The 22,363-nt window shown below is 34.4% G+C and overlaps 4 protein-coding genes across 4 annotated transcripts; 1 reads left to right on the top strand and 3 right to left on the bottom strand.

Annotated features, from left to right (window-relative positions):
* Positions 1–14,191: 14,191 nt before the first annotated feature.
* On the bottom strand, positions 14,192–14,675 carry LOC118760928 (ADAM 17-like protease). The gene is given in 2 exon segments (XM_036498550.1): positions 14,192–14,496; positions 14,537–14,675. Coding segments are annotated over 2 exon segments (444 nt in total).
* A 7-nt stretch (positions 14,676–14,682) lies between these two features.
* Positions 14,683–15,470, bottom strand: LOC115227159 (ADAM 17-like protease). Its single transcript, XM_036498549.1, is given in 3 exon segments — positions 14,683–14,838; positions 15,230–15,334; positions 15,336–15,470. Coding segments are annotated over 3 exon segments (396 nt in total).
* A 1,787-nt stretch (positions 15,471–17,257) lies between these two features.
* On the top strand, positions 17,258–18,462 carry LOC115227158 (DNA primase large subunit-like). The gene is made up of 6 exons (XM_029798070.1): positions 17,258–17,362; positions 17,401–17,498; positions 17,529–17,868; positions 17,902–18,021; positions 18,067–18,249; positions 18,281–18,462. Exons 1-6 carry the CDS (start codon positions 17,324–17,326, stop codon positions 18,431–18,433), a joined length of 933 nt encoding a protein of 310 aa, XP_029653930.1. The 5' UTR covers positions 17,258–17,323; the 3' UTR covers positions 18,434–18,462.
* A 2,791-nt stretch (positions 18,463–21,253) lies between these two features.
* Positions 21,254–21,679, bottom strand: LOC115227156 (jerky protein homolog-like). The gene has a single exon (XM_029798069.1). It carries the CDS (start codon positions 21,677–21,679, stop codon positions 21,254–21,256), a length of 426 nt encoding a protein of 141 aa, XP_029653929.1.
* Positions 21,680–22,363: the final 684 nt, after the last annotated feature.

Below are 22,363 nucleotides of genomic sequence, written 5' to 3'. Positions count from 1 at the left end.
TTCACGGACTGGAGTCCAACAAGGTGACCCTCTTGGGCCCTTACTATTCGCTCTGTCAATCGACGAGGTGGCTCGTAATGTAAAGACACCTCTCAACCTTTGGTACCTTGACGATGCCACTATTGGTGGCCCTGTTGATGTCGTCTTGGATGAGTTATATAAAATTGTTCCTGCCCTGGCAAAAATGGGGCTGATAATCAACACCAAAAAAACTGAGATCATAAATATCTCAGTCTCAATTCAAGACTTTGGCTTAGTAATGGAAAAGATTTCAGAAATCTTGCCAGACACAAAACAAACACGCCTCAACGATGTTTATTTTCTTGGGTGTCCTTTCGGAGAGTCCGAAGTGCAAAACCACCTCAGAGCTAAGAGTGTCGAAATGTCCCGTTTTACTGAACGCCTCTCTCTACTTGACTCCCACACGGCCTTTTTAATAATTAAAAACTATTATTAAATAAATATAATAAATTTCGCGGAACCCCAAAACTGGCTCCGCGGACCCCAGGTTGGGAACCACTGATCTAAAGTATTTATATTATGAATATCGCTGATTTTAAAACCAAATTTACTTACACTCTTACCTGTCAATTGGTGGTCAATTGTGTTAATTTTTTTTAAATTAATTTTTTTCTCTTTCCAGCAATCATTATAATCTATTCAATAAGCCATTCATTCGAAGTGGACCCCGCCAACATAATTGACGTTGCGTTGCCTCTCACGATAGCAACGGAGATCAACTGGAGAAGCTTCTTTAGGAAGCGAAGCGATTTCCCACTTATTCCTCCAATTGTGTTAATTAGGTGCTAATGTGGTTATAGCCGTTAAAGTGCTTTTCAAAACCTGTTAATTGCATACTCGTCAAGGCCAAATAGAATAATAGCTTGTATTTTTATTCATGGTCGATAATGATACATTGGCATTAATTTTAAAGAGAATATCTTAGGATGAATTGAATTCCTTTATCGCGAATAATTAGGAGTTAATCACTGTTAATATTCTCGCTGCCAAACTATACTCCCGGGTACTTGCCAAAATCAATGGCCTAAACCAATGTTCACAGCCAATGAAAAAAATCCACGACTTCATTTCAACGTCGTCCATTCTAAGGCTGAAGCCTAACTCTGTCCTCAACAAACTTCCTCCAGAAGTTCACCCCTCCGAAATGCTTCTGGAGCGTTCCGCTCAGATCAACCTTGCTCGTTTCCGCTCGGGCCACCACCACTCTCTAAACTCCTACGCTCACTCATTGAACGCCGTGATCTCCCCGGTATGCAACCTCTGCTGTGCCGAAGATCACTCAACTGATCACCTTTTCCGCTGCCCTGTTCTCCTCCCTGTCCGCAGGAAATTTGCTGTCCACTCCCCCGAGGTCCTTTGGGAGCAACCCGCGAAGGCGCTGTTGTTTCTGCTAGCCGCCGGTCTCATACCCTAATGTGAGACCGGGGTTATGCAACAACAACAACAACAATATTCTCGCTCTCGTTTTTATCGAGGATATTCTTGATATGTAAGATTTTTGCCTGGAAGGTATTAATGGACCTCATCATGAGTGTTGAGAACATTCACGTTGTTCATATTAACCAAAATGCAGAAACTTATTTTTTTGCGGAAAGGTTTTAAGGACCTGTCATGTGAGTCGAGGACATGCTTGTCGTTCATTTCAACCAAAATGGAGAAATTTTTTTTTAATTTTTTTGGAGGAAAAGTTTAAGGACCTCATTGTGTGAATCGGGGACATGGGTGTTGTTCATTTTAACCAAATCCAGAAGATTTTTTTGGCGGGAAGGTTTTAAGTACCTCATCATCGCGAATATTCTTGATACGTTAGTTTTTTGGGTGGAAATTTTTGGAGAACCTTATCATTTGGGAAGAGAAAAGAATTTTAACAATATATCTGTACTTTGCCAATTTGAAGTTGGTGCACACACAGACAGACACACACCATACCATTTTATTATTGAGATTGCGTAGCCTTTTCTAAATCTGGTAGTACAATGATCCATGGTTTTCTTGTATTTTTTAAAGAATCTACAGAGTTTGTCACCCTCTGAAAATAGGTGTTTTTGATTATGGGAGGTTATCCTCGCATATAACTCAATGATGGGAAAAATTTTAAGCGTAAACACAACATTCATTCACGCTTTTAAAAATAATAGAGTGTAGGTTCTTCCCGTTGATTGTGGTCAGCAAGATTGATACTTAGACAGTGTCTTGATATCCAATTTGATATTAAAGGAAACGGAGTACTTATCTCGGATATATTCTTTGATAGTGGCTAGATAGATTCTATCTTCTAAAATTTTTCCCATCATTGAGTTATATGCGAGAATAACCTCCCATAATCAAAAACACCTAATTGTATAACAAAACTGCATGTTCTTTTATTGATTTGGATAGGTTTACTACTTGAAGCTCTAACTATATTTGTTAAACCTCCGAGGATTTAAGCCCCATGCATTTGCGTTTAAACCGCAATTATTAATATTTTATAAGCAAGCATTAAAGTTTTTCCAGAAATCAAAAGAGCAGTTTTTAAAGAATCAAAGCAGCTATTCATGAATTATTATTTTCTGCTCGGTAATAAAAATATTTGAGTATTTTGCGATAAAAAGTCACAATAATCAATAATTATTTTATTCATTTTTCAGTAATGCAATTTTTCAATTCTAATTCGCTGTTAAAATTCTCAAAAATAACAAGATGCTTCCATACAGAAAATATAATTTCTATAAAATTTGAGAAACGAGATTAGGGTTGTAAATATGCAAGATTCAAATTTGGAATAACTTGAGGTAATCTTTTATACTGATGTAAAAACGAGCCGGCCCACTCTTTTAGACAAAATACAGACCCAGTTTAAAACACTTCCTCTGCCAAATTTAACCGTGGATATAATTTTTTCCGAATGATATCTTTCACCGTGAAAATATCGAATATTATTTCTATTTATTGATGAAAATACCTCGAATTTTGTATTATCAGAGAAAATAATTTTTCTTAGATCTTCAGATAAGATTCCTAAATAATTTTGAGCAAATATATTTTTAACATACTTACTGGTCGTGATAACGGTTTTTTACACGGTTTTTGATTTTCTATTCCGAAAAAATTTCAAGCATTGTTTATTGTTGATCGAAAAGTCGTACTTTATGCTCTAATTCAATGCAATTGTAATTTCTTGTAAATGGGAAAAATGATTTTTACCATATTTGTCAATATTGCGTTTGAAATCTCCGGAGTAAGCTTTTCTAGACTACCAGAACCCACTGCACGTAAAAAAGGCATATGGTTTTCATTTTTGCACTGACCTGAGCACAAAAATTCCGAAACATTGAATTTTTTGGAAATTGTTTTCTATGAACCCACTAATCTTAATTATTCCGCAATTAAATACTTTTTGATAGAAAAACTTTGAGATGACATCAATATCAAGATTTTAAATTTAATATTTCTCGGAAATTTGTAAAGATAAGTCACAAAAATTAAAAAAATACATTCTCAAACGATCACGTCACAAAAATTAAAAAACATAAATTTTCAGATGATCACGTTTTTTTAAAAAAACTGTAGCTATTTCTAACACCGCTTTTAGTTAATTTTTGGAAAAACGTTAATGCTTACCTGTAAAACTTTAATGATTGAAGGTTAAACGCTAATCCCTGAAACTTCAATGATAATGCTTGGAGATTCAACGAGAATATTTATGAATTAATGAGAATAGTTGTGGTTTAGACGTTAGAGCTCGGAAAATCTTATGCATCAATCCAATTTATTCAACAGTTTAGTTTCAATTTTGTTTAAAGACAATTATTATAATTAGCTCAAAAAAACTTAGGGAATAAATAATTCAGATACGCCGGGGACAATTGCCCCAGTGGCTGGAAAAAAAGATTCTTTCGAATAGCCGGCCCATCTCGCAGCGGTGGAGATCCGTGTTCCGATCTTCAAAAGAAGCGCACGAATACACCACTGGTCTCAAAGGTAAGGGGGACAAAGCAGAATGACTTTGAAAGTGCCCCCAAAACGAAGTCTGGCTTGGCGAAGGGTCGGATTGTATGGAAGAGTGTAGATAAATCAATATTTCTAGTTAAACATTGCAATTGAATTATGTTTTGCAATTGAATCAATAATTCTAGTTAAACCTAAGCAAAAGTAAATCAATTTAAAGAGCGTGGTTTCTAACACTTGAATATGTCTGGGTATAAGGGTTTCAAATGAGACCCCATTTAAGCGTTATCGGGGAATTATAGGAACAAAAAAATATAGAACGTAAGAGGTGCAATATTTTAAGTTATCTTAAGAATTATCAAAAGAAGCATTCTTTAATTTTTAAATACATATGATTATTAATGGAAGAATTAAAAATGGACGTGCATTTTAGTAAATACAATTATGCCATAGGGGATAAAATTATTTTTTAATCTCATTAAAGTTCGGATTATAAAGGATTACGAGACGAATCCTCTTTAATGTTGGATAAATTCGAATCCAACTATTCTGATACTTGCGAAATAGTCACAATGTTGTCCAATTCACGCGTAGAAGTATAGGCCGAAATTCACGTGTAGGTATAATTTTAAATGACAAAAAAAATCGGTTTTGATTTTTAATTTAAAAGAACAATTAAATGTCTATTTATTAATTTGTAAAGTTCATAGGTAACGGACATGTAACAGAGAGGTTGGCCATGCCACATATTATTATAATTTTTTTCAATAAATTGCATCTTTTTTATCCTCCACGGTTTTAGACCTGCCTGCAGAGTTCTTCCAGGTCATCGCAGTTGTTTAGGGTTTTCCCCGAGCAAATTAGGTCCTATTGCAAAACGGCTAGCAGTGTTGTTCAGGATAGTCCACGAAATTTTGGCCAATCTGCCAGGAAGCACTGCTAGGCAGGTGCAGTTGAGTACATACTTAGGATGTGCCCGAATAGTCTCCAGCGGCCGTCACGGCTGATTGGCGCCGAGTTTCTGAGCTAGTTGTTGATTTTTTAAGACTAGTGTATGCCATTTAGGACACGAAGTTGTTTTCTGTGAAAGAAGACAAGATACCTTTGTTCGGTATCGGAAATGCCCCATGTAGATGAATTATACATTAAGACTAATTTTACAAAGGCATTGTTGATTTTAGAGCGTAGTGAGGAGTGCACAGGACAATGTCATAACCAGTCTTTCATGACGGTTTTTGGAGCAGTAGCGGCCAGAGTTTTTCGGCGCATTATGTCCCCCTGGTCTCCAAGCAGTGACCCAAGCTTTTTCGACAGTCTCCATGTTTCCATAAGCTGGGTATCCGAACGTGATACATCGACAACGTCTTGTCCGTGTTCATAATTATGAACCATTCTCCAAGTTTTCCCGGTGCAATCTCCAATAGTCTAAGGAGCGCGGATTTGTCGGTTGACACCAAGTCGACGTCATCAGCGTAAATTACTTCGGTGATTGGCTCCTCATATAGGCTTCTCAACTCTCGCAAGGCAGCCTTGAGGTAGTAACAGCAGAGGCGAGAGAGTCGCCTTGAGGGGTTTCCACATTTGTCAGTAAAGGTCTCAGTAAAGGTCTGTACGATGTTGTTCTAAGGCGAACAGTAAGTTCCGTTTTTGTAAGTAACACTCTTATCATTCTGATGTCATCTTCGTTTAAAAAACTTTTCAGGATTCTCCTGGGTTAGTCTCGACGGATGGACTCTTGAAAAATCGATGCCCATGATTTTTATGGGGCTTAGATATCTGTGTGGGTTGCGCGCCGCCATCGGTGGCCCCACAGGACGTCTGCGGTTGAACGTCCTTCTCTGAAATCACTGTGATTTGGAGACAGAAAATCGTGACTGTCCTTATATAAAATATTTTTAAAAACGATTATAAATTTATTAATATATAATAAAAGTAATAAAATTGTTGTATATCGTGTGGGCTTTTGAATGCCAAAGAAGATCAAGGATGCCTGCCGTGTTAAAGGTCGCCCAACGGTAATTTGTGTAAACTATTTATTATTAAAGATGGCTGCGAGTTCAAAGGCAGCAGCATATTTGCAAAAACGTGTCACTACAACATATGATACAAATCATTCCTCAATCTCATTTGGGGCGATAAAGATAAATAACGTAAATTTGGAAAGTGCATCTTTAACCATAAAGAAAATTTTAAAAAAGGAATCAACAACAAAAATCAAAGTATCCACAAAATATTAATTTTTAGGGAATTGAAGAGCTTATGAAACTCTGTGAAGATGATGTTAATCTGGAATCAATAGCCATGGCGTGGGTTAATCTTTTTCCCCGTCTATCCACAGTGAGTTTTGTGAATGGATTTTTGTAGGATGTGTGTTCTAGTGTTCGTCTAAAGGCCCATCAATTAAACGGACATATTTTTACGAAACTTGGTAGACGTTCCGCATATTTTCTTGGCATTGAGACAAAGAAAGATGAACTTGAGGGGAAAATGGGAACTTCAGTTTTGGAGTCGTGGCTCAGAGGACTATTTGACCATTCCCCTGCCGTTGCAACAAGAGCTCGGGAATCCTTCGACGAATTTTTAAAACCAGAGAAGCAGCAGCTCTTATTGACAAGAATATCTGAAAATATATTAAAAGTATTTGTATGAATAATAAAACCAGGCAATGATGTACTCAATCCTCTCTCCTCAGTTATTAGTGACAAAAAAGTAAATTTCGATGGTTCATGCTTAGAAATAAGGAGGAAGAATCATCAAAGGATGATGCAAGCAATATTGTATCTCAGTCTTTGAACGTAGTCGAGTACATGCTCATTCGAGTTGGGAATATATCAGATTACATCTCACAATTATTCAATTCTAACCAATTTTGGACAAATTTAAAGGGGAATTGTGATGACTCGGTAGTAATGTCGACTGAGATTTTAGGTGATTATATCAGCGATGAGACTGATTGGGAGTGTCGTGAATATACTCGAATCGACGCTGAATGATGATATCTTCGGCAAAATATGTCTTTCTGTGTATTCTAAATTGGGACACAAGTCAATCCATGTTCAACAAATGGCGTGGATTACTTCTTCTGTGATTTGGACTAAATCAAGACGTTGTTGGCTGTCAGTAGATTTTGAAAGGACTATTGTTCCTAAAATATTTCGAGTTCTGAGGACAGAGTATAATGCCGATGTTTTGTACAATAATATTAACTTTATTTTGCAATCTTTTGCGCACTTTGGACATTCTGATTATGGGAATCAACTACTTTCGTCTACCCTTGTAGGGTATGATTTTGGTTAAAGAGTCCTAGATTGTGTCTTCCAAATCAACATTCCACAAATGCGAAGTATTTGATCCTCATTTTTGCCTATTCTGTGCCCAATATAATTCGAGACGAAGACACTTGTTTCAATTCATTTCTCTTGATTGTATTATTCTTGTATTAGTTTTCTAGATTACTGAAGTAGTTGAAAAATCCATTTCCGGCAAGTACTCTTTTTTGTCAGATTTCGAATTATTTAAAATGTTGCTAGACCTGATCCTCAATGAATGGGAAGTAGTTTTTAATGATGGCAACAAGAACAGCTTATTCAGAATTAAGGAAACTATTCGGAAATTATTCAGTACTATAAACACAGGGACTGTGGATTGTTCTATTGTTGCTAAGCTTGTGGATGCTTTGGTCCACAAATCTGTGTTTTACTCAAAAACTCTTGGATCGCACATTAACTCTGGCAATAAAGATCTCGATAATTGTAGAAAGTGGCCACAGGAGTTTGTACCAGATATTTGCCTGACATTGAAGAAATTGATATTTTCTTCTGGTCTCTCAGAGAGTTTACTGTGGATGGACAAAGTTTATATCATTGATTCAGTTCTGGATACTGCTATAATATTTTCAATTATTTTTGAAGAATTTGAAAACTGTAGTAAATTTGTCCGATTATTTCTTGAATCAGAAATTAAACCTTCCAATATCGAATTGAGGGATTGCTCATTCAAAATTGCTAGCATTGTGCAAAAACTCATTTCTCAAAGTGATCATCCTAGTCATATATTTGATGAATTATTTCTTCATCAAGAATGTTTAGTCTCTCAGATGTTTGTGTTGTTTTTACCACATTTGCTTATTGGAAATACAAGGAAGGAATTTCTCGATTGGATAGATACTTCGGGAGTGTCTTGTGTTCATGAAAATATCACAAGGCTTGTTGTTTTATGCGATTTTGAAAACATTGCTGAAATTTTATCTGTTTTTGATTTGATTTCCAATTTATCAGACGTAAAATCCCTGTTGGATGTTGTTATTGATATTCTTAAGACTCACGACATGGTATCAATTTCTCCCATGGTTAAGCGATTATTAGTAATCCAGAAAACTGTAATATATCATGATTATTCATTTAGCTCTATCGGACTGATTATCAAGATTTGGTTGTGGATTGTTTATTTTTTCGTTTGAAGGAACTCGAAGACGACTCTGAACTTGCGAAAGTTGTGATTGAAACTATTTCTGCCTTCTTAATTGATGAAAAGGCGAGGGGGTTGTTTTTTGAAAGGAATATACGTGATACTTCATTTTTAGACATCTCACTACAGAATCAAATGTTTTGTCGAATTGTTTTATTATAGACTTTCTAAAATGTTGACTGTGTGTCGGGCAGCCGAGCAGAACAACAAGGAAGGTTATAATCCTCAGGATTCACGGTCATTTTGGTTGAATTACCCGTATTTGCTTACAATCAAAAATTGTCAGACAGTTTTATTTCAAATTGAGACAATTTTAAAGAAGGTAGATTTCGATTGTTACAACTAATTAGAGTGGCTATTTGCAGTCTATTTCTTATAAAGGATTCATTTTTCATGAAAGTAGTTCTTTCGACTTGTTATCCTTGTATATTGAATGTCTTAAACTTACGCGACTGTCTCTTCCGATTACTGGTTTTACTTTTGACCATATTTGTGCATTTTTACTATACTTGGAATTTGCCGAGGAGATTATTTCTTATCATTCTCAGGTACTTTTTTTCTCGAATTGTAGTATTTTAATGCGATTGATATGTCATTAATGAACGTTGACTATTTATTGAACTCGTGTACATGGTCATTCAATTCATTATTATCAGAGTTAGTTTTTTGCTTTATTTGTTAGAGTTTCTTCTATCTTGCTGATTAAACCTTTTGTCTCTATTATGACGAAACAGTCATCGTTATCTAAAGACTTGTTCTTTTCGATAGTTGAAAAAAATTATTATCATTTTTTAACTAAAAGAAATGTTCCGGAAATTAAATTCATATTAATTGAAACAATTTTGTTTACTCACCAGCTTAAAGATTGGCATTCTTTGATTTTCGATATTTGCGAATCAAGGATAAATTTGGAAGTACCACATACTCCCTATTCATTTTTTAAAATTTATTCACTGCTTATGACCACCAATTGTTATATCAAGAGTGGCAGAGAAGACTGTGAGCAAGTTTCGAAAACCCTCCTTTTGGAGCTCGCCAAATTATCTTATAAGAATCCGGCATATTTTATGGGCGATTCAAAGTATTGTTTTATGGCATTTACATAGTACTGTGTATTCCGATGAGTGCATTGAAATGAACACGGCATTAATATGCTTTTGTCGTACAATTTGTTCTCTAGACTTTTTATCGTTGCCTATGGAGTCTAGTGACTTTATAATGTGTCATCTGAGCAATACATGTCAAGTTGATATGAATTTGAATTTTTTAGTATATTGGTAATATTAAATTCAATTTGCGAAATGAAATATGCATTAATCTGTTGGTCAAGTCACTACAATTTGTCTCCGAGTTGGACACTGAATTCAATTCTAATTCCAGTACAAGTATTGCAGAGGAGTGGATTGAATTCTTTTTTCCTCGTCTTATTAAAACACTTCTCATAAATCTGCGAAATTTATTAAGTTTGTAGTATTCAATATTCATTAACAGACTTTATGATTTCAAAATCTGCAAGTCTGATAATCTCCACTAATAATGTGTCGGCGGGAATGATTTTGCATGTAGGTCTGTGTCAGGCAATTACTTTGATGAGTTCGATATTGAAGTGTGCAGATATCTCTGTCAGTCCAATTATTCCTGAAATCATTAACGTGTCTCTCAAAGTTCTTAGTTTTGCAGTTCATCCTTCCATTTTAATGTCTATTTGTCATATAATAGTCCGGTAACCATTCATGCTAATTCAGACTTTGCCTTCAAATCTATGGAGAAAAGTCATCAGTACCATCAGATTTTCTGTAGTGATTTATTTTTAATTTAGAAATACTTTTTTAAATGAAAGTGTTATCCCGTGTTTGATCCATTTGTCCCACCAGATGGGATCCGTCATTTCAGAAGTAGAAGGGCTGTTTGATGAAATTCTCGAGAATCACATCTCCGAAGTTCATTGTTGCCTCGTTTCTTATCTACTTCACTGGGACATTGTCTTAAGTCTTTCAGAAGTTATTTTTCATTTCATTTTCGCAGATTTGCGGATTCAATGTCTCAAATGTTTTAAAAAATCATAAACTTGTTCCTGCCCTGTTCCAAATTGGACTCGCTGTTCTTCCATCCAACTGTTTATTTAGAGAGACTGAAATTGTTACCTTTGATATATATTGTGCTCATTCTTTCGAAATTGCATCTTCGTTGGTAATTAAAGTGATGGAGAGAACTATAAAATTGTTTTATGGGCTTGCAAAAGCCTGGTTCGACAAGTTGGATCGTCATCATAAACGGCGAGATGTCATTGAGTATGTTTTAACATATTACGCTTTTAAGTCAAGTTGGTGAGGCGTTGTGTGGTCGTATTCAACAAAGTATGTTTGACGAATATCGAAGATCTCAGTGTGAAATTCCTGGAATAATTGTTTGATATTTTCATTTATACCAATAGGTTCAACTTTGTCCATCTGCCTCGACAGTGATGGCAAAAATGGACTTCTTTGACCAGATTATTTGCGTGGAAATTAAATTCCCTTACTTATTCCCATTCGAAGGAGTTTTATTGCGCGATAGATCGACTAATGCTTCACCTATTTCTAGTTCAGTCCCGAAATGGACAAAACTGTGTTATTCTGTAAAGAAACTTTACGAAAGTTCTGATGGAGTTCTTTCTGTTTGTGTAATTAATAAGATTCCTTCAATCACGGATCTGGTTACTCGAATCAACGAGACCATCGAAAATATGTTCAGTAATGTAACGGAATGCTCGATTTGCTTCCAAACGAGTGATTCAACGAATGGAAAATTTCCTTCTTTCAAATGTCAGGTGTGTCGTCACAAGTTTCATAATTCGTGCATTGTAATCATCCCTCAAAATTTATTTTTAGATGAAGTGGTTCGCATCAAGTAGTTCCTTTAACTGTCCAATGTGTCGACAATCAATGAGATAGCATTATTTTAAATAAATTCATTGCTTTTTTAGCTTCAAAATTTTTTATAGGAGTTTAGCGAAAACCTATTCTTTAGGATTTGTATGGCAAGCTTTGAACCAGTCGGTATCTCCATACAATTTTCTAACACTAGCTTCTTGGTGCTTATAAAAAGATTTGATAAGCAATATCAGATAAGCATCAAATCCAAATTTTTTTAAGGTGGACCACAGTTTGTCGTGTATAACGGAATCAAAAGCTTTCCGATACTCAATGAAGCACATGTATACACTCTTTTAGGCTTCATGGGCTTTCTCCGTAATCCAACGGACATTTGCTATATGATCACGTTTACCTCATCTTTTCCCGAATCTGGCTTGAACATCTGGTAAAATCATTTCTGCATTTACCATTAGACAATGTTGTATTATCGTTAGAAGTATTTTTCTGGCTTGAGGAATTTTTGTTACAGATACAAATTACATAATTTTCTAAATTTTCTGGTAGAAAATTTCAGTTGAATTTTAGTAAACTCTTTATCTCAGAGAAACATCCTTCAACCGAACGTTGGCTGACAATTCAGAAGTAGTGAAAACTCGGGAGGAGATATGTGTGAATTTTATATTTTAATTTTTTAAAATATCGATTTTTGAAGACTTTTATTTATGTATTCTTTAATAAATTTGTTGTCATTTTCAAATTCCAACGATTCTAAAGCATCATATGCTTGTTCAATTATGAAAGCCGTATTTTAAAATTTCTTAATAATATCTGCAATAGCGACATTATTTGGAAACCTGGAATGTTTAAATAGCTTCGGATAAGGTCACATAGACTGCTAACTAACACATGGTTTTTTACACTTTCTTTACCTGTCCGAACTATCCATCATTCGAGAATGGTTCAAAAATATTTTGAACTCCGATCAGATTTTCTGAATAGTACAAATCGTCAGTATGACAAATTTGTCTTACAACTCAGATCAAATTGAAATTTTGTTTTTAATGTTTATACCCATTGAAGGTTGGAAATAATATTAATTGTAAGAAGAAATATTTATAAAAATTAATTAAATTAGCGTGTCGGAATGCATTTGCGGGAATTTTCTACAGACACTTTAATGAAAATTTTTTTCTAAATTAAAGACTTCTTTGTATGGCGTAAAAAATTCAGAGTCCGCAGCGATTGTGCAGAGGTGTGATTATTTTTAATCAAAACGGCTCTTATAATCAAACCACCCATTACTCTTATCATCGTACGTGGCCGAGAGACCGTTATATTGTCGATCTTATAGATCTCCAGAGATATTCATATGTTAACAATTCTTTTCTATTGGTATGAAATTTTTGTCTATTCATAAGGTTTTTGTGGTAATTGATTCTTTTTCGAAATATGCAACGATCGATCTTCACAAGACCAAAAGCGTAATGGAAATAACTGGATTATTTTCAAATGTGATTTACTATGTCGGCCTACATATCATTTTGAAAACTGATAACAGCAAAGAATTTTGTAATACGCACATTGAAAACTTATGCGAAAAGTTTTCGATAAAGCACTTAACTGGAAGGCCATGGGCATAATGGATACAAGGATCAGTTGAACAGAACGAGTGACTGGCTGTTTCTTCCGAAAAATCCAATTGAAAGTTCATGAAACAGTCAGTTTCTGCGTAAAAAGATTTTTTATAAAAAATTGACAATTAAAAATATTTTAATTAATTTTAACTATTTATATCTTAATTAATTTTTTGATAAATTCATTAATGGTTAATCTAACATTTAAATAGACAGTTGATTAATACCGTAATTTAGTATTCTTTAGTATTGTATGTTTTATTTGTTGACACGGAAAATTTTCCTACCTGAATTTTATCTAGCAACAATTTGGAAATGTTTATTTTTATTTATTAATTTTTAGTTTTTTATTTTTTTAACAATTTAATGATGTTTTGCAAGTAACGATTTATCAGACTGACGATTTGTCAAAGTGTGACATAAAATATTGTTAAAAAATCATTTTAATGATTATTTAATACTATTATTAAATTTTAACGTTTTTAACTTAGTTCGCCCTAATGATGACGATACGCCACATCCTGGTTGTCCATGCTGCTACAGAAAGTCTTGTAAATAATTTAAAGTTAACCTTTTTAAATAGGAAGTTTCTTTAAATGCCTTAAAATCCTGCTCTTATTCATTCTGGATAACCTTTCGGTTTTCAATATGTTGACTAGTTCGGATTTCGTTGTATTTTTCTAATTTTTATATGAACCCATAAATATTTATCTCTGATTGTTTTCTCTGAATATTTTTAAAATGAAAAACCGAAACAATTTTTGAACAAAGAAACAAGTAAAACTAAATTATTTACACAGGAATTATCATATGCGCAAAATTAACTAAATGTGAATGAGCTTTAAACGAACCCCAATCAGCTGATTTCTCTTTCTCTACCACAATATTCGTTTTCCTAAAGTGAAAAACAATCCACAAACCAATTTTCTAATAACTAGACATCCGGGAATCCAAAGTAGAGCAGACAAAACAATAACAGTGAAGACTACATTGCGACCCATAAATTGTACTAATTCAATGAACTCACTCATAAACCAATTCCATTTTGGTTTAATTTGTTAAAAAACCGCCAAAAAACAGAGACATAATCTGATGAAGATGGAGTACATTTTCCCTGTGTGGGTAGTGAGAGCACAGTACATTCTGGCATATTCCTCTATAGCACGCGTGAGAATTGGCAAGGGTGAGGTTATATGAGTTGTTGTAGTATGACGAAGGAAGGCAGTCTGAGCCCATTCGACAGCATCGCTTGCAGGCATCTTCTTCTAAAAATTAATTAAAAACTCAACCATTCGTGCAGAGACAATCATCGAGATTAATGAGATTGCAATATGATTTACACTCACCACCTAAACACCTTCCATCATCACCACATGGCGAATTGTCAGGAACATGTGATAGAGAGGGACAATCGCCAGAATGACCACTATTTCAATTCAATTAACAATCAGACTTGCAATACGAGTCTGCCTGACAATTTATATTCGGAAATCCAATATCCACTTTAAGACAAATATTTCCTGACGAATATTGACAGTTAGTACAACAAGGGCTATTAATATCACTAAATAATAAAGCAGTTTCCAAGCCTGCAGACAGCACCAGGTAGTAATTTGCAATCATCAGTACAGCATGAACCCCCATCACACTCCTCTGCATTCTCAAGAATACTATTTCCACAAAACGAGGAATAGGGGGTAGTAAAGCACAAATTAGCTCGTATATTGATGATACTGTCCATCAGCCTAATTGAGCAAGGGGAAAACATCTGTTATTTAGTCAGAAAAAACAACCCAATTATTAACATCAAATCCCATATGGGAAGTGGCCGACATAATGAATGCTCCCCCGCGTGCAGATAAAGGAGAACACTCTTCACTCGGATCAGGGTCGTGATTAGCCCCAAAACTGTGTCCCAATTCTCTAATTATCTAGGTACAGTGCTACCGTGGGCAAGAATGAGAGTGAGATGATTGGGAGTTATTAGCACATCATATTGATCAACCGCTGTCACCACAGCAGTGTTGTAGTGTGTATTCGACGTCCCTTTAAAAACTCATCTTCAAGCATACTCACTAAATGAACATATTCCTCCAAAAAACGAATTCGCAGAAGCACGAAAGGCAATTCCCAAAACCGAATCCTCCAGAAACGCCGCTGAAAATAACTGAGAAAGACAAAATTGCTGCGATCCCCCCATTTTTGAAAATGAGTTGAGCAAATCATGGGCATCCCATACAACTCTAGCATTGTTGTAATGATCGAAAATAGTATCGGGTGTAGTATGAATGTATATCTATAACTTATTCTCTATGTACTAACAGAAGATATTTCTAGCCCATATTTCTGTCCGCCCGGCCAGTCGGTGGATATAAATATTTGATTGACTCTTGCGATCAGACTCATCTACCACTAAGTTTACTTAACCAACCATGAAGTTAGCAGTGATATGAATATTGCTTTTGCCTACACGTGCAAAAAACTTAGAATCCGCCACTAAAAGAAGAGGACAGCGTGTCCCTTGAGCCACTGACCGAACCATCCGATTAGACATGTCATTCATATTAGCATCCACTCCTACGACTCTGTAGTCTTTCGATATAACATGATCTCTCTGAAAGTTGACAATCAATGAGTCAGATGTTTCTAAGGGCTATATTATATTTCCTTAGATACAACCAGAATAGTCAATATCCCATCCCCCAATATTACGGAAAAAGATATTAGCTCTGTCTCCTCCATCATCAAAAGAACATGTGATTTATTTTCTCCTAATAATTTATTAAACAGTAAATAATTTTACCATCGACGTAACCATCATATATGACGAGACCATTGATGTGAAAAAACTCCTCCTGAGTGCCCAAGTTATCAACAAAATATCTCGTCTTAGAAATTTCTTCGTTGATTTTTGTAGAAAGGTTGAGATAACAAGTAAAGTTGCTATTATTGATTTAAACAAAACACCGATGAAAAGTGTAGAAGTGTATTTCCACGGAATTACATCTTTTAATTTCTTCGCAATGAAATGTGATCTTAAATTCATTTTTTAAAATTATTTCCTGGCTGTTAGAAAAGCATCCCATTTTAACAATAAGATAAGATATAAACAACATAAAATAAACAACTCTAAGTATATGTTGGTTTTATTTATTTTAATCGTTAAATTAAAAAACATAATTCATCACCAAAAATAAATAATGACTTTTAATCGCTTCATAAACATTATTATTTCGGGAATTCTTACTTCGATAATTTATAAATCAATAACAATTAGCAGTAAGCTAAATATTAAATGAATAAAGAATATATATTGAGGAAATATAAGCGGATCTACTATAAACAAATCGACTCCCAGTTGGTATGTTTTACTAAATGACTGTACTCCAAAATAGATTTTCCTTCTTTGTACTTTTGGGTCTTGGAATACGCATAAACCTGCCAATTAATAAATAAAAGGGTTACATAGTGCCAGCCAATTGTCGTCTTGCAGCCTACACAAAATATATTTCTTATCAGATGCTTTCCAGTCATCAGAGTACGTTCTTGGAAGTTACCAAAACCCACATTACAGACAAGATCAAACAGATAGGCTCTCCCAGTACTTCCCTGAAAGGCCTATGGGTTCAAATTCTTTCTTATACCTTTGATACTAGATAGTGACATCCCGACAGCAGGTTTCCGCAATGACAGCAACTGTAGAAATGAAGGCAGTCTGCTAATGCCTTCCTAAGAAATTAGACAAAGAAAGTACTTTTGGGAACATTTTTTGATATTTTTTGACTTTTTAAAGAAAAATTTCCACAACAAAAATCTCATTTTCGTAGGATAAGATTGTTTTATCAATAATTATATGTAATAGCCACTAATATTCTAACAAAAAATAAAATAAGAAAATAACCGGCAGATACAAAAACCACTAATTAACAAAGTAAACATATAAACATATTTGTATCTAATTTAAATTGCAAATATAATTTTTTTAATAGTTTTTAATTATCAATTTAATTATTTCTAATGTCAAAAGATTTTTTAATTATTCATTAAAAAAATTGCAATCTCAAAAATTATGAAGATTCAATACCAAAGTTTTTTTACAAAATAATAACTATAATATTTAATAGCTAAAATTAATATAATAATATTTATGGCGCTGCTAATTATAGTTTTGTGTTCACATGGAATTTTTCTTTGACGTCGACCGTAACGATCACTACCATTGTAGTTCAAATATCAATTTCTATAAAGAATACCCAACTTCCGTCTTAAGTCTGGAAAAATTATCTTCCCTAGGCATACAACGTCTGAAAAGTTATCATTTTATTATTTAAACTAGTCCTCCGCGTGATAGAAGAGGTGTCTGCAATATCAGCAGGCAAATCAAAAATCGACTTTGCCTCTGAACTTGAAAGAATCATGGCACTAAGAAATCTCACCAACTGGCGTTCAATAATTGTATATTTTTATTCATTAATTAACATTAATGTTTTTAGTATGGGGTGGAAAACACTAATGATTACATCAAAATTGAGAAAGAGCGGGAAAATGATGTCATCTCCCATTATATACTCAGACTAGCCTTTTCTAAGAGGTATGAATTTATTGGCTAATGCTCTTAAAGTGAACATCTTCGTCGTTGGTTTTTGGCCAACGAATTGGAATTGTTCCGTGTTAGACTGAAAGCCCTCAGTCTGGACTCTGCTTCCTTTACAAAATTTATACACTCAAATGATGTCGGGTATCCACTTATTAACTCGGCTGAAACTATTTTTCCTCAAAATGTACAAAATGCCTACTTTGGGTCATCGACTAAACTATACGTCCTCCCTTTCGCTGAAGCGGTCGAGTTAGTTGGAAAAAGAGCAGTTCTTTTGCACAAAGGGAATGCGTACCTGACACAAAACCAGCTTATGCCGAGTGTTTGTTCTCTCTTTAGGACTTATTTGTCTCAGTCACTTTCTGTATTGTTTCAGCTGACCAGCTTATTTTCCTAGTCCATTTCTAATTCGCTTGGAAATCTGTTCGACGAGGACAACAGGATGCAGCCTATTTTGGAAGAGTTGAGCATGGATTTGGTAGAAAATGACATTCCTGCCAACCACAGCGAACTTAAGGCCAGCCAAATTGACAATGTAATTCTAAATTGTTACTGTAATTAGTTATATATAAAACATTTTCCGTTATGTATGCGCGTTATACACGAAGTTTTGAGGCAACTACATCACATGCGTCACTGGGGGAGACAACAGTACGGGTTATTCCTCAAAGCAATTGGTCTTCCTTTGGAGGAGTCACTCAAATTTTGGAGGGAGGAATTTACTCACAAAATGGATGTTGATAAGGTTTTATTATATTTGGGTTATTAACTTGTAGTTTGAAAAAAACTATGCCTACAACATTCGTCATAATTACGGGAAGGAAGGACGGCGGACTGACTACACACCACACTCTTGTATGCGCATTATATCCAACATTGGCCCGTCCACAGGAGAATGCTACGGTATGGCATTGTTTTTATCGAGATAGGCTGTCCGTTCCGTCATTTTGATGTTGTTTCTCTTCGAAGAGAGTTAAGGAAAATGAATATTGGTGAGAATTCAATTAATCAAGTTGATTTTTGTTGTGGGATTTGTTAGATCATTGATAAAAGTAACGGACATCACTACCAGATAGCCTGTGGAATGGTTTTTGCAGCCACACACGAAATAGAAGACGAATTAGAGTTTATTCCTAATCAGCCCAGTCAATACTACTACGAGAGTGTTAAAAAAAGTGTTACTAAATGATTTATTGATTTGAATATCGTGTTTTTAAGCTAACTCAAAGACTTAGAACTGATAATACAAATATTATATAGGTCAGGGGTTCTCAACCTTTTTAGCTCAAGGGCCAAATCGATAATTAAGATTAGCTTCGCGGGCCGCACAAAAAATATTATATATATTTTTATATTTTCCATTTTACTAAATATTGATTCGCATAAATATGTAGATTTATATATGCATTGTGTGTTATATTTTTGAATTTGTCTGGAGGAATTAATTCGTAAAAATTAATAATGGACGCATTTTTGAATAATGCCGCCAGTTCTATATTATGTTGTAAATTAATGCGTTCTAGTTGAAACTTTGCAGGCGCATCCTTAATTTCCACGCTGAATGGAGTTACGAATATTTTCATTAAAGGAAGGAATTCTTTAAAATTCTAAAAATTAAATTTATAATGTACCCCAAAACGTGCTTCAAATTGACTAATGAAATCACCAATTATGGATATGTTTAACCTTAAGAATGAATAATTGAATTTAAACATTATTAAAAAATTAAAAAAGTTAGTTACTCTAGAGGGGCCGCAAAAAAAATCATGGGGGCCACATGCGGCCCCGGGGGCCGCATTTGAGAACCGCTGATATAGGTCAATGGCATTATTAATTAAACTTTTTCTTCTGATCGCAACATCCTCTATTCGCAAAGTGATTCGGGTAGGCAAGCCCGCTTCTTTTCCTACGGAGTATTGACAGATACTGGTGATGTTGAAGACATACTTATTTGGAGATAAATCTTGTTTATTTTTTTGTCCAGTTCAAACGTTCTTTCCCACGGTTAAACTCTGTTTTTATAAGAAACAATCATGCTCTCAAGGGTTTTTTTTATAGTGAGTGATTGTATGTCACTGATGTTAAGCAAACGTGCATACTGTAGCAATTTTTGAGTAACCAGCCCATCACATGTTAATAGAATAGGTACTATTTTCACTCTCGCGAGATATTAATTCCAGCTTCTTGGATAGGAGGTCATATTTTCTCATTTTTTCGATCTTCACTTGCTGTAAGTTTTGGGAAGATGTTATCCCAACTTTCAACAACAAAATTTGGGGAAGGTAGATTACTCATGACAATGTTAAATAACAGAGGACTGAGTACTGATCCCTTGGGGACACCTCTTTTTCATTAACTTTACTAATAAATAACAATAAAAAACCTTTATTATAAATGTTGGGATTTTCTACAACTTCCAATTCTTCCATATCAAAACTTTTAGGATTTTCCTCAGCACTGGATTTTCAACAACAGTGTTGAATCCAGGAATACCACGATATCTTTGGAATGGACAAACGCCTAGAAAATAAAAAAATGTAATTTACATGTGGATGAATGAGCTCTCTGATTGTACAAAAACACAGCTTTTTGAATGTGTTTTATCCACTTTTTTTATCATCCGAAGCCATCAATTTGGATAAACTCCTTATGATTGTCTGATTAAATCTTTCAACTATCCCCTGGCTCTGAGGATTGTTGGATCGTCCATGAATTTGAACAATTTTGTACTCTTGACAGAGTTTTCTTATATGGTCATTCTTGAACTCCGTACTATTGTCTGATTGCAAGTACAGTAAAGTCTCTCGAATCCGCCAATTTCGGGGATCGGCAAAATCTGGCGGATTCGAGAATTTGGCGGATTCGAGAGACTTATCGATTTTTTAATCGATTAATAATTTAAATTATTAAGCCAAAATAATTTATTAAAAAAGAAAAGAAAATGGAACAGGAAGTCAGCTACTAGCCGCAGAGAGAATAGAGAAACTGTTCCCCCTGAGTACGGCTATTGAGACGCGCTCAAAAAGCCGATTGACCTCGCGGGGGTCGTTTCTAATCCTCCCGAGGTGACGGCCTCTCTCGGTGAGAAAACGTAGCGTGGCTGGGCCGAATGTGCCTGATGTTTCGATTTATTAAAAACAAACAAAATCAGTAAGTTTAGACTTGTTTCTTCTTAGAGTTTGGATCATTGAAGATCCAATGTTTTCAATATACTCAAGATTTTCTATATTAAAGAATTCTTCTTGATTATAGAACTCTTTTAATTTGTTTAAAGCGATAAAAGCCTCGTTAATGGTAACAACTTTCTGACTTTGTTCACACGGTTCTTCGCTAATTTCTTGTTCTATTTTTTCTGAATTATTTAATTCAAGTTCTTCACTTTCATTATATTCAATCTCAATATAAAGACTTTCTTCTAACGGATCAATAATATCCATTTTTTCCAGAATATTATCATAATTTTCAATTAAGGGATTTTCATAATTAATATTTTCATTGTTTTGAGTCCATTTTGCATGAATGAAACAATTTAAAATTAATACGATTTAATTATGCCCTGATCCATGGGCTGTAAAAAAGATGTTGTATTAGGTGGTAGAAATAACATCTCAATTTGTTTTAATTCAATCAATGCCTAATGTAAATTTCATGAAATTCACCTTATGTGCAGGAGATTGATCTACAACAAGCAAAATTTTTCTATCTTGTTTTCGCAATTCCATTTCCCATTCCCATTTTAACTCTGTCTTTCAGGACTTTATAGCCAGATTTAATGTTTTACAAACACTCTTAGACGGTATCATTTTGTAAAATAAGCCAGTTTCATCGGCATTATAAACATTTTGAGCTCCGTAAAGACTGATTTTATTTTTGATTAATTCAATGAAATCTGATACTAAATTAGGGTCAAAATTTGGAGTTGCAGATTCTCCATGCATACTACGTAATTTCAAACCATTCCTCTTTTTAAATTTAACTAACCACCCTTTGCTTCCTTTGAATTCAGTAATCCCGAGATTCAATGCAAAGGCTTTTGCTTTCTCAGTAATAATCCTATCATTTGAAATGGCTCTTTTAAGATCCATTGAATTGACCCAAGCAATAGTATTATCATCGATTTCAGCAAACTTTAAATATTGTTTGCGGGAAATGTCAGATCTTAGGTTATGAAACATAATGTTAGATCCTCTTTTACTTTTCAGATCATCAATAGATCGGCGAGAAACAGGCAAGTTGTATTTTTTTGAAAAAATCTCAGAAATTTTTAGTGAAGATAATTCATTATTTGTTTGAATAAACTTCAAAATCTCAATTTTTTGATTGTTTTTTAGTCTTGTACAGTTACATCAGTAAATTTAATTAAAAAAATTATTTAAAATTAGGACACATGGCGGATTCATTATAAAAAATATGGCGGATTCGAGAATTTGGCGGATTCGAGAATTTTTTTAGGAAAAATGGCGGATAAGAGAATTTATTAATTATAATTGGCAAATTCGAGGGTATGGCAGATTCGAGAGTCTGCGGATTCGAGAGACTTTACTGTATTTACAAGGCCCGTGATCCATAAAAATATGCCTTCTTTTTAGAAGATCCATAAGAATTTTTCAGCCTTCTTTTTTAGTTTGTACTTCCGAGAAGCTGAGATGTTCAGGTCTTGTTCTTCGAGGATAGATTTTATAATGTTTTACTCTTCATTATTTTTTATGAAAACTTTATTAGGCATCAAACGTGATTAGTGAAATAGTTTATTGAGTTTATCGTCAAAAATTATGATATGCCAGCAAAAATTGGTGTAGATCTTAAATAAAAGTAAAAACTCGTGACAATTATTACCTAAGATTAATCTCTATTAGTAC

The sequence above is a fragment of the Octopus sinensis genome, unplaced genomic scaffold (assembly GCF_006345805.1).
Source record: "Octopus sinensis unplaced genomic scaffold, ASM634580v1 Contig02042, whole genome shotgun sequence".
Taxonomy (NCBI): Eukaryota; Metazoa; Mollusca; class Cephalopoda; order Octopoda; family Octopodidae; genus Octopus; species Octopus sinensis.
This window is presented reverse-complemented; position numbering and strand designations above follow the sequence as displayed.

Coding starts and splice junctions, on each gene's coding strand:
- LOC115227156 (XM_029798069.1), bottom strand. CDS start 21,679: ATGTTTCATAACCTAAGATCTGACATTTCCCGCAAACAATATTTAAAG.
- LOC115227158 (XM_029798070.1), top strand. CDS start 17,324: ATGGCACTAAGAAATCTCACCAACTGGCGTTCAATAATT. Junction 17,363..17,400: donor CCAACTGGCGTTCAATAATT/GTATATTTTTAT, acceptor TAATGTTTTTAG/TATGGGGTGGAAAACACTAA. Junction 17,499..17,528: donor AGACTAGCCTTTTCTAAGAG/GTATGAATTTAT, acceptor ATGCTCTTAAAG/TGAACATCTTCGTCGTTGGT.